This window comes from Gopherus evgoodei, chromosome 9, assembly GCF_007399415.2.
Source record: "Gopherus evgoodei ecotype Sinaloan lineage chromosome 9, rGopEvg1_v1.p, whole genome shotgun sequence".
Lineage (NCBI taxonomy): Eukaryota > Metazoa > Chordata > Testudines > Testudinidae > Gopherus > Gopherus evgoodei.
Genome location: NC_044330.1, coordinates 3,874,354 through 3,886,335, shown reverse-complemented (window position 1 = coordinate 3,886,335; position 11,982 = coordinate 3,874,354). Strand labels below are relative to the sequence as shown.

General features: G+C 48.0%; 1 protein-coding gene across 1 annotated transcript; it reads left to right on the top strand.

The window, feature by feature from the left end:
* Positions 1 to 243: 243 nt before the first annotated feature.
* On the top strand, positions 244 to 11,117 carry CLDN16 (claudin 16). Its single transcript, XM_030576455.1, has 5 exons — positions 244 to 357; positions 6,115 to 6,217; positions 8,894 to 9,058; positions 10,036 to 10,227; positions 10,978 to 11,117. Exons 1-5 carry the CDS (start codon positions 244 to 246, stop codon positions 11,115 to 11,117), a joined length of 714 nt encoding a protein of 237 aa, XP_030432315.1.
* The last annotated feature ends 865 nt before the right edge of the window (positions 11,118 to 11,982 follow it).

The following is an 11,982-nucleotide window of genomic DNA, read 5'->3' as shown; positions in this document are numbered from 1 at the left end:
ATTGGCTGCAAGGGCTCGGTTACTCCGGATGACTTCTCAGACCCTCCTCCTTTGGTTGCAGCCGGTGTATATTGTTCTTGCAGCAACATTAAGTTTTGTACAGTTGAGCATTAGTGTTTGCAAAAGAAAAGGGAACTTCACTCGCTTGATGGCCATTGAAAGACAGGAGCAGTGAACTGAGGCCCAGAGGCTCCCTGGGAGGCGGTGTTCTTTATGCCCTGGACGTGCTGAACACTCGTTGGGATGAGATACCTTCTCCAATATGTCGCGTGTTTCTTCGCCTTCTTCTCTGCTGGGTTTTTGATAGCAGCCACCTGGACAGACTGCTGGATGGTGAACGCTGACGATTCCCTGGAGGTAAGGTAGAGATGAGGGTGACCCACACACAGCAAAGGGAATGTTCCTTTGGAAACCAAAGGGGACAGTCATGTTTCCTGGGGACAGGCAACAAAAAGCCACATCATGAGAGTCCAGCGCATCAGCCTTTGGGAGGCTAAAACACCTGCTGGGGTGATGGGGATGTGGTACAACCTGCTCAGAGGCAACATTGATATGGGGAACCTCCATCTATAGTGAAAGGCTGGAAATAGTTTACTGAGCCAGTGGTAAATGGAGCGGAATGGATTTCTCCATGAAAGGCTGCCAAGTGCCACTGCAGTCTGATTTTTCTGTTTACCCGTCTGTAAGAAAACAAGCTGCCAGGTTGCTCAGGAATCCTCCAGACTGAGCCTGCCAAGAAAATGGAGAGAGTGTAGGCATTAGATCCCTGGTAGCTCCAGCCAGCATCATTGTTCCCCTGTCTCTCATACTTTCCCCCTATTATCTTGGGTGAAAAGCAACTAATGACTTTGGAGAGTGGTATTTGCTCTAGCAAATTGCTTACTGCGACAAACTTCACAGCCCAGAATCTGTTCTCAGCATCAGCGGTGTAAATGCAGAATAACTCCATTGGCTTTAACAGCATTACTCTGGATTTGCACCAGTATAAGAGAGCACAATTTGGTCCTACATTTCTAGTTCACGTGGATACCCTGGATTGGTTGTTTTCGCCTTGCTTTGTGAATTCTATAGATCAGACTTTGTAGAATAAAGAAGCCAAAGTGCAAACCTCTGATCTGGATAAAGAAAAAGGAGTATTCGTGGCACCTCAGAGACTAACACATTTATTTGGGCATAAGCTTTCGTGGGCTAAAACCCCCTTCATCAGATGCATGGAGTAGAAAATACAGTAGGAAGATATTTATATATATATATAGAGAGAGAGAGAGAACATGAAAAGATGGGGGTTGCCATACCAACTCTGACGAGACAAATCAATTAAGGTGGGCTATTATCAGCAGGAGAAAAAAAACTTTTGCAGTGATAATCAGGATGGCCCATTTCAAACAGTTGACAAGAAGGTGTGTGTAATAGTAAGGGGAAAATTAGCATGGGGAAATAGGTTTCAGAGTGGTAGCCATGACCCATCCACCCCCAGTCTTTATTCAAGCCTAATTTAATGGTCTCCAGTTTGCAAATTAATTCCAGTTCTGCAGTTTCTTATTGGAGTCTGTTTTTGAAGGTTTTTGTGTTGAAGAATTGTGACTTTTTTAGGTCTGTAATTGGGTGGCTTTCTGAGATGCACTATGGGGCTAGCAGAACTTCGGGGGGAATGCAAAGATTGGCTTTTAGTTCTGAGCCTCAGAAATCTCTCCATTGACATTTACACAGATTAGCAGTCTAGAAAAACTGCAACAAAAGTAAATCGCGAGTATCAAAGCAGCAGACTGACCTCCCTGCCTCTCACCACGCAGTCCCAAGCAGTCCCCTGGCTCCCAAACGCTCACCACTTTCACAAGTACACAGCACCACACAGCTCTACTATTGCTGCCTTTGAAACCTGCAGAATGGTCAGACCCTGCTGAAGGGCTGCACTTTGTAGAACATATGTTCTCTAGAAAATCTGTGCTTTGCACAGTCGGGGTGAAATTCACTTCCGGGCAGTCTTACAGACAGACTTCCTATCTCCCACCTACTTGCTAATGTATGGAATCGGAGGGGTCACCCACCGATTGTGCCAGTGGCTGGGCACCACTGGCACAGAGATCAGAATCTGCTTTCAGATGCCACAGCAATAAGCATGATACTAGGGCCAACCTAGAACAGTGAAAGGTCACAACAGCAACGGGGAAAGATGGTTTTCCTCTAACAACACAAACCCTAATCGTCTCGAGGCCTAGGTACTATGGTGATCGGTGCTCAGAGATCTGTACTGTAGAAAGAAATGAAATGATGATATTCAGCATGTCTAAGTATTAAGTTCAGATACATTTAAGGACTGATCCCCAGCAGGCGTGAATCGACGTCGTCCACCTATACCAAAGCTGGCCTGGATTTTCAGTCCATCCTTTTAGCTCTTTTTTAAATGTATTGCAGGCTGATGTGAGAAATCCGAGGTCATTAGAAGCTTTTTCTCTTCTTGCCTCTAGCAGCAGATGGCTTGAATTTGACGGGGCTTGGAAAGTTTGAAAGAGAACAGAGAGACACCAGAATCTAGCCATTTACAGTAAAGCACTAAACATATTGACTGCATCGTAACTATATTGTGCCTTGCTATTCATTTTTCACAGACCTGAATTCATTCAGAATAAAACAATTCGTATAAAGGATCCAGCCAATGAACAAAAGGCTTTTTAACCTTGTCTTCACCCTCCCCCTGGATTTCACCTAAGTGCTCCATTAACACGGAGTTGGGTTAATGGTAGCCACTATTCTCACGTACCTGCCCTGAGCATGAATACCAAACCACGCAGCAAAGTGCCCCCAGCGTTAATACTTGATAGAATGAGCTTTCTAATTCCCCTAATGAGCTCATTGCCTCTCTAAATATGGGCATGCAGGTAAATGATCAATTCTCTGGGAGCTCGGAAATTGACATTGCTCCTGGTTTCAACGGTTGACAAAGAATAGTGCAATCAGCTTTCGGTTTGCAGGGAGAGGAGCTGTGTTTCCAGTAAGAATCACTGAGCACTTTTTATTCGGGGCTCTTAGTTTGAACTGGAGTTAGGTTTCCTTCATGGTGGGCATCACTACGCACGTTGCTGGGTTAGGATAGCAGTACCCCAGAACAGGGGTTCCCAAACTGAGTGCACGTACCACTGAGGGAGCATCAGCTTGATATTCCCTCTATTCACTTCACAACCATCTTTTAAGAAAATGGACCATGAACCAATGATGTTTGGGAGCTTCTGGACTAGAGGCTCAGTTCACTTGGGATAAGTTTGAACAGGTCTCTGAACTTTCCTGGTCCTGGAAACTGCTTCAGAAAAAGCTCTCTTGGGGGACGTCATCCCTCTCTGGTTTCAGGCAGGTTAGAAATTATTACTAACATTTTTATTGTATCCTCTAACAGTTCTTCTACCATATTCATCACTGCAGTATCTGAGAGCCTTCCAACCGTGCGTTCTATGACATCTGTTTGGGTCTCTCATCCTCTCCGTAGGGGGGAAAGTGTGTGTAGGGCAGTGTTTTGTGTTGTCATTTTTAAAATGCTCTTTAGATCTAGCGACACGCATTCTCTCTGTTTATTACAGAAGAAATGTCAGAAATGCACCTGACAGGCAGTGCTGAAGGTGGAGAGTTTTTTAGATCCTGGGAAGTTCGTTCCACAATCTTGGCCTGGCCCCCAAGGAGCTGTGTCTTGCTGCCCAGATGAGCTTTATTCTGATGGTAGAAATTTCCATTGTGTCAGAGGAGTGGAGTTGTCAGCACAGAACCGGGGCCCTATTCTGCTAGGCATGGTGCAAACGTATAAGGTGAACATGGCCTTTGCCCTGCAGACAGAGACATTTGGTTACCGTTCTCTTTATTAACCAGGGAGGCACTCAGGGACTGTTGTGATGACAGCCATGTCAGCACCTAGAGAAATACAATCTAACTCACAAGCTGAAAAAACTGATGACGCAGGAGTGGTCGGGGGGGGAACAATATACTGGAGTAGCCCAAGGATGAAACAGGCCCATTACAATAGAGCACCAATTAGCCCCATGCTCTCCTCACCAAGCCAGGGTGAGATGGCTCACTCCATACTGGCACTGCAGCATCTGGGGAAGAGCTCTGAGTGGGGAGTGGCCGTACAGGTACAGACAGGGAAGGCAGTGCAGAGGTAAGAGGCACCCTGGAAGAATGAGGGAAGACAGGAGCCTCTCATGGTGTTTTGGCTTTGCCATTGCTGTCTGAACGAATTCAGGGCCAGGAGAGGAGGATGATAGACACTCAAAATGCACCAAGACACACACAACTTTGACTGAGCTCTCTTGGGTTGGCAAAGGGCTCGCTTCAGATTTTAGGCCCAGGGTAGAGTTTTGCACATAGAGGCGTGGATTCTCCATGGAAACTGGTGAGTCCTGAAGCCCTGCAGAGCTCTAGATTTGGAGTATCGATGTAGCTGAAATCATTCATTTTGAAGGCAACACTAAACTTGGGGGCGAATAGGGGATGGGTGCCTGACTGTAGGCACTAGCTGGTCTCAGGATGAGGGGGCTGAGTGGCAGCCTCGGTCTCTGCTGTTCTCTGCCTGTGGCACACAATAGGTTAACAATCTGAGAACTGAAATGCTTGTCTTACACAAGTGTTTGGCCTATGATCTAATGGTGCCTTCTGGCCTTAAGCTCTCTGACACTCTGACACTAGGTGGAATAGGAAATGGAATGTGGCCAAGTGTAAATCATTGCACTTGAGTATCAATATACCCCTTCTAAGAGTAGCCTAAATGGCCATGGCTTAGCTAATATGCTAGAGGGAAAGGATCGGCTGAACTGACAGAACCAACATTTAAACTGCCAGTCCAGTGTGTAATAGTAACGAAAACTAGTAAGGTATTGTCTTACACCAAGAGGGGTAGGTTATATACCCAGCCATAGATGTACAGAGTATTCTCTTTCAGTATAGTGTGGTATCATTTCCCCGGCTCAAGAGATTACAAGTTGTGTAATGTGTCCTATTAACTGGGTTGGTACCTGGTATTCTTATGTTCTTATGTATTATCTGACTAAATTTAAGTCTGATATTTGGTGCGTTTTGCCATCCAAAAAAGGAGATTTGTCTCATCATCCAAACAAGCGGTACTGTTCCTCTTTCCTACGGGAGTTACTCTTTTGTTAAACTAAGCTGGGATTTCTCTGGCAGCCGTAATGCAGACTTGAGTCCAAGGTAGCAGAAACATTAGCCCTGCTCCCTGCTATATGTACAAGCAATGCCAAGAATATGCAAGAGGTGCTTAATTCCCGTTGGCATATTTACAGTACTAACAAAAATATCTTTCGTGTTAGATTGACTTATGGGGGGTTTGGTGGGAAGGGTCAGGGGGCTGGGAATCTGAGCCAGGGGGCATGAGTGGTGAATGACCTCAACCCGAGTTATGGTCCCAGGGCAAAAAAGGCAGCCTGGGGGAAGGCGTCTTGCTGCTGCCCACCTTGTCCACACACATAGTCCCTGGGGATGTCAGTCCAGCAGCTGTCGCTCCCACTAAGTTCACTTTGAAACAGGAAACTCCAAAGCACAAGCCATGGGATTTTTTCCCCAACCAAATTCCTGGCAGCTCGAGGTAAAATTATCCGGGGCAGAATCGTCTTAATTTAAAACAATATTCACTCTGAACCACATTGTACAGTGACTTTTCAGTTCCGAGTGACCTGAGTTCCAGGCATGCTGGTAACCACCAGCCTGAAGCCTGATTCTGGAAATGGCAAAACTCTTATTGTCATTAACTGTTTGTGGTGCTGTAGGAACTTGGCATCCCAGGCCCAGACCGGGACCCCCTTTTGCTAGGTGCTGTATAAACAGTCCCTGCCCCAAAGACCTTACAATCTAAGCATAGGAGAAGAGACAACAGGGGGCTGCAGACAGGGGAGCACAAGAAAACGATGAGACAATATGAGTTAGCATGATAGGTAGTGGACTTAGTACACTGAACACTTCTGCCTGAGCAATTGTCCAGTGATGAAGACCAGCCACTGTGGAAGTCAATGGGAGTTTTATCATTAACTTTGCTGGGCTAAAATGTTCCTCGTGCTCCCTCCTCTGGCTCCTGCTGTTTCATCTGGGTGTGCTTACTCGCTGCGTTTTTACTTATAGGTGAGCACGAAGTGCCGTGGCCTGTGGTGGGAATGCGTCACCAACGTGTTCGATGGGATTCAAACCTGTGACGAGTATGACTCCATATTTGCTGAGCACCCCTGTACGTATGCTTCAGATTTCAATCACAAACCATGGAAGGGTGGCTTGGTATGCGAGGAGTCATCACTTTTTGAGAGAGAGGAGATTATCACAGCCTGAAATATTTTCAAAGGGGGTCCCAGCAAAAAAAGTTTGAGATCTCCTGATCTAGTCTAACCCCCTGTCAAGATGCAGCAGTTGTTACAGATGGCTGTCCAGCCTCCACTGGAAAACTTCCAGTGAAGGAGCTTCAAACATTCTCCTTTCCAAGGACAGATTTTGCATGGCAGGCAGGGGTGGCTCCAGGCACCAGCACGCCAAGCGCATGCTTGGGGCGGCAAGCCACGGGGGGTGGTCTGCTGGTCGCCGCGAGGGCGGCAGGCAGGTTGCCTTCGACGGCATGCCTGCGGAGGGTCAGCTGGTCCCGCTGCTTTGACGGACCTCCCACAGGCGTGCCGCCGAATCTGTGGGACTGGGGACCTCCCGCAGGCAAGCCACCGAAGGCAGCCGTGCTTGGGGCGGCAAAATACCTGGAGCCGCCCCTGATAGCAGGCTCCACAGGAGATTTTGATCATATTGCAAGATGTAAAGCTGATCTGATATTCTTAGGGTTTGTCTACATCAGAAAGTTGCAGCGCTGGTGAGGGAGTTACAGCGCTGCAACTTTGAAGGTGTACACATCTGCAGGGCATCACCAGCGCTGCAACTCCCTGTTTGCAGCGCTGGCCGTACTCCCGTTTTGTCTCGGGTGTAGAGGATCCAGCGCTGGTGATCCAGCTCTGGTAATCCAATGTAAACACTTACCAGCGCTTTTCTTGACCTCCGTGGAAGGAGGAAGCCTCTGGTAATCAAGCTGGTCTCCTACCCTGCGGTTTGCTGGGTGGCTCCGGGAACGCGAGAGCAAACCGCGGCGAAGCTGGTCTCCTTCCCCGATTTGCTCTCTCGTTCCCGGAACCCCGAGCAAGCAGGTCTCCTTCCCTGCGGTTTGCAGGGTGGCTCCGGGAATGCGAGCGCAAACCGCGGCGAAGCGGGTCTCCTTTCCCGGTTTGCTCTCTAGTTCCCGGAGCCCCGAGCAAGCAGGTCTCCTTCCCTGTGGTTTGCTGGGTGGCTCCGGGAACGCGAGAGCAAACCGCGGCGAAGCTGGTCTCCTTTCCCGGTTTGCTCTCGCGTTCCCCGAACCCCCCTTGAAGCCGCCCAACAGCGCTGCAGTGTGGCCACATCTAACACCACTTGCAGCGCTGGTTGCTGTAAGTGTGGCCACTCTGCAGCGCTGGCCCTATACAGCTGTATTAATACAGCTGTAACAACCAGCGCTGCAAAATTTTAGATGTAGACATGGCCTTAGAAACCTGAAGGCTTAGGGCTTGTCTTCACTGCAAAGTGAATGAGTTCTAACTTGAGTGCTGTCCCTAACTCCTGTCCTGTCCACACAAGAATCATTAACTCGAGTGCGATGGTGCTTTTAACTTGAGGCAGTTGGTCCATCAGGGGACTAGCTTCATTTGAGTGAGCACAACTCATCAGCCATTAGCACAACTGCTCAGAAGTGTGGAAGTAGGTTTGTACCACTCAAATGCTGCTAGTCCTCCAAGGCCTTCCCATAATTCCCACACGTGCCCCAAAAGTTCAGAGAAGTTCTGCCATAATTCACCGGGAAAGAATTTGTAGCGTGGCTCAGCTTATGGCAGAACCATGGGATACAGCCCCAGAAACCTTTGAGACAGCTCCAGTGTGGACACAAGCAGCATTTCACAATATGGCTGCTCTCACTTTTTCTAAGGTAACTGGAGAGGAGTGACTCCAGTTATCCACTCGGCAGTGAAGACAGACCCTTCGGTGGGGCACAGGCCATGTGTACGCCTGGCGCTGGCCATCGGTACAGGGTCAGCTTCACCTTCTGTCTGTCTGGAGAACCTCCATGAAAGGCACAGCTGGCTGGGGTGCTCAGGACAAGATGACATGTTTCTGGCTGCCTCCACATCCCAGTAAAAAGGCCTCAGCAAAGGCCTGCCCACGGTGCCTGCTGCCATCCCATCTCTTCATCTTCCAGACATTCTTATCCTTGAAGTATCTATGGTTAGATTAGCCATAGTGCAGTGGGATTAATTTAGGATGTGTCACCGGTTGGGGGAAGAAGAGGCCTTCTTTATTAATGTCCAGTATACAAACAAGACTACGGATAACTAGCATCAACTATGGGCCTGTCAACTACCATCATCCAGTGTGTGACATCAATGGTGGGGCCCAACACTGTGATGCTATCCAAAAGATGGGGTGATTTTTACATGGGGGACTTAATCATTTTAGAGCGCTGCATAGCAGTCACTCTCTTTTTGGGAAGTGGCAGATGTCAGGTGATCACCAGGCCTAAGATTTCACGCAATACTCCTTTTTGGAGAGATTCTGCTACCTCAGGTGCTTTGATTTCATGGGCACTTCTGGTGAAGACGCTCTGTGACGATGGGAGCGCGCTCTCCCATCAGCATAATTACTCCACTTCTGTGAGAGGTGGAAGCTACATCGCCGGTGTGGACAGCGCTTTGGTCGCTGTCACTTGGGGAGGTGCCTTTTTCACACCCCTGAGTGCCGTAGGTTACCTCTACTCACACGGTAGTGTAGACCTGCCCCCAGTTCTTTAGCTTTTAGGACCCTGGCTGTATCTTCTTGCTGTACTGCAACCTCCTATCCTGTCCTGCAGTGAAGTTGGTGCTGACCAGAGCCATGATGATCACAGCAGACATCCTGGCGGGGTTTGGATTCGCTTTCCTGCTCCTGGGACTTGACTGTGTCAAATTCCTCATGGATGAGCCCACCATCAAGCTGCGCATCTGTCTCGTGTCTGGAGTTACATTGCTCATAGCAGGTATTTGTCCAGTGTGGTCACATGATCATAGATGGCCTGATTAAAAATAAATAATTAGTGCAAAGGAGTGAGAGTAGGTTAGTGGGCCGAGACACACGCTCTAAGAGGAAGCATGGTCCAATGGTTTGGCCGCTAGCCAGAAAACCAAATTCAATTCTCTACTATACTGCTGACTTCCTTTGTGACCCTGGCAAGTTACTTAGCTTCTCTGTGCCTCGGTTTCCTATCTGTAAAATGGGGATAATAGCACTGCCCTGCCTTAGCCTCACAACCGAGGTGTTCTGAGGCTAACAACGTTAGCTTGTAAGAGTCTTAGATACTAGCATGATGGGAGCCAGAGAAGTAACTAGGATAAATAGGTGCCAAGTTATAGCATCAGCTCACTATGGACAAAGTCATATTTGGATTTGCACCAATATTAAAAAAGCTCTCCCAATGTCACTTCCCTCACAGATATAAAGGATCTAATACCAGTCACTGGGAGGCTTATGAATACATGTGCTTATAACGTGCTCAGAGATCCGCTTCTGTATGGCCCAGTGTGTATTAGAGCTAATCAAAAAGCACTTTGTGAACATTTTGTTGGCCATTTCCTCCAGATGTGTCCAAATTCAAAATATTCCTGAAAAACGTTGACATTCAAAAACTCCCAATCAGCTATAAGTTGATAAACAGGGGATGGTGGGGCAGGGGGGAATTGCATAGATATATAATCTCCCCTCCCCCCAACACAGTTTTAAGTAGAAGTTTCAAAATTTGAAAGATGTCAACCAGCTAGTGTCCATGACACTTTGAGCAAGCAAACCCATTGAGCATAAACTGCCCTTGAGTATACATGGGACCCACCAGATGAAGTCAGCAGGAGCTAATGGGAGCGTTAGGAGATGGCAGAGTATACGCCAGGAATCGCATAGTCCGGGTAATCACTGTGACCTGTCTGACAGCTCTCTTCGGTGCTCTTCTCTCCTGCCCTGCAGGCTTCCCAGGCCTTATTGGCTCGGTATGGTATGCCCTTGAGGTGTACGTGGAGCGCTCCTCCCTGATTTTGCACAATGTGTTTCTTGGCATCCAGTATAAGTTTGGCTGGTCTTGTTGGCTCGGAATGGCTGGGTCCCTGGGCTGCTTCTTATCTGGGGCTGTGCTCACCTGCTGCATGTATCTCTTCCAAGGTAAGATCCAACGGCATCAGCTAAACACAGTTGAGATAAGGTTAATAATCTTGTGGGAGCTGTTACACATGCCCAGAGCAATAGAATGGCTCAGGTGGCATATCCTGGGCAGAGAGGAGAGCTCAAGTCTGTGTGTCCATTAGACCCTCGGATTCACTGCTGTGGTTCTGACTGCTGGGATGTGGATCCTTCGCAGCTGAGAACAGGACCAAGATTCCTCACACATTTCCTATAGCTCTCCAGCGGCCTATCAGAGGCTATTACCTGAGGCTCACGCCTGATCTGACTACGTTGGAGAACGTGGCGTTCAGCGATCACTCAGTATTCATGTGCTCACGAGATCTGCTGTGTTCTGTGTCTGGTTCCGTCCAACTGGCTGCGCAAAACAACAAGAGCTTCCGAGCACCCTGCCCAGCTGCTCTGTCTGGGAAGCTCAGCCCTTAAAGGCCCAGTCCTCAATATCACAGAGCCTATATAAAAAGTTTCATCTCCTATCCAGCATCATCATGTGTGATGGTTAAGTGTGCATCAGTGTTTTGCTTGTAAAATGCAGAGAGTATTACTTTACCTGTGTTTGTGAAGTGCTTTGAGATCCTCAGATGGAAGATGAGGTCTAAGTGTAAATGTTATAATTTACCTTTTTAACAAATTGGAAGCATTATTGCATTGTATTCTGAGGGCACTTTGCTGATGGAAATGGCCAGGTCATTGCTAATCAGATTTTCCTCTTTCTTTCCCTTTGCAACACAGATGTTGGCTCTGGGAGGTTCTATTCCCCCAGTTCCTTGAGGAAGATGTATTCCCCAGCTGGAACGACTGTGGCAAACACATACTATCCATCGTCTCAGACAGCGACTGCCAAAATGTACGCAATGGACACCAGAGTGTGAGGAACAGCAAATGAGGAGACTAGAGCGCTGCTTTTATTTTGAACTGCTTATTCAGAGGCCTGGCCTCCAGCGTTTGTGAGGGGAATGCTAAGCTGTGCCTCACAGATACCTGTAGAATGGCCTATGTCAGGGGCTTGAAATAAAATTATCATCTGCAGCAACAAGGCAAGCAAGCAGCTGCCAGGAAGGATCACGAATGCAGGACTCCCACTGAGTTACATTCTGAGAGGTGCTGAACACCAGCTGAGTTCCATTAATCTTGCTGTTCAGCCTCAGTCAAAATTTGGCCCAGTGACTTCACTGTGAGTTGAAAGAAATCAGCTCTTTGCAGGAGTGGGCACCTACATGTTGTATAAAGAAACCAAAACACGAAGGGGGCAGTGGGAAATCACAGATTTCATGTGTGATAAGGCGCTGACAGACCAGGGAGACCACACATATGGGCCTCTGCTGAGAGGCGGCTGGGCTGCCAGGTCAACATCTGGAATCCATGTAGTCAGGACATAGGCGTGTTCTATCCTCCAGAGCAACAACAGATCGGTACAGAAGGGAACGGGTTTGTACTAACCTGCACCCTCCTCTGCTGTCTGTGCCTTAGGCTCACCCACAAATCACCAGCTGGAGAAAACACTGTACGTGCAGATGCATTCTGCCCTGCGAAATGCAAATCTCTTCTCCAAATGTTGAGTAGCTGATCAGGCAATCCATTTGGGATTCTCTGTTGCCCAGCTCTGGAAATCCTAATTCAGTACTTAAACATTCCCTTCCTGAGTCAGACAAGGACAGATTGGGTGAGGATGCAGAACTGGCCATGTCTCATGATGAATGGATTAACTACGAGCTGATATAACTGACTGTAAAATCG

Coding starts and splice junctions, on each gene's coding strand:
- CLDN16 (XM_030576455.1), top strand. CDS start 244: ATGAGATACCTTCTCCAATATGTCGCGTGTTTCTTCGCCTTCTTCTCT. Junction 358..6,114: donor ACGCTGACGATTCCCTGGAG/GTAAGGTAGAGA, acceptor TTTTACTTATAG/GTGAGCACGAAGTGCCGTGG. Junction 6,218..8,893: donor CATATTTGCTGAGCACCCCT/GTACGTATGCTT, acceptor CCTGTCCTGCAG/TGAAGTTGGTGCTGACCAGA.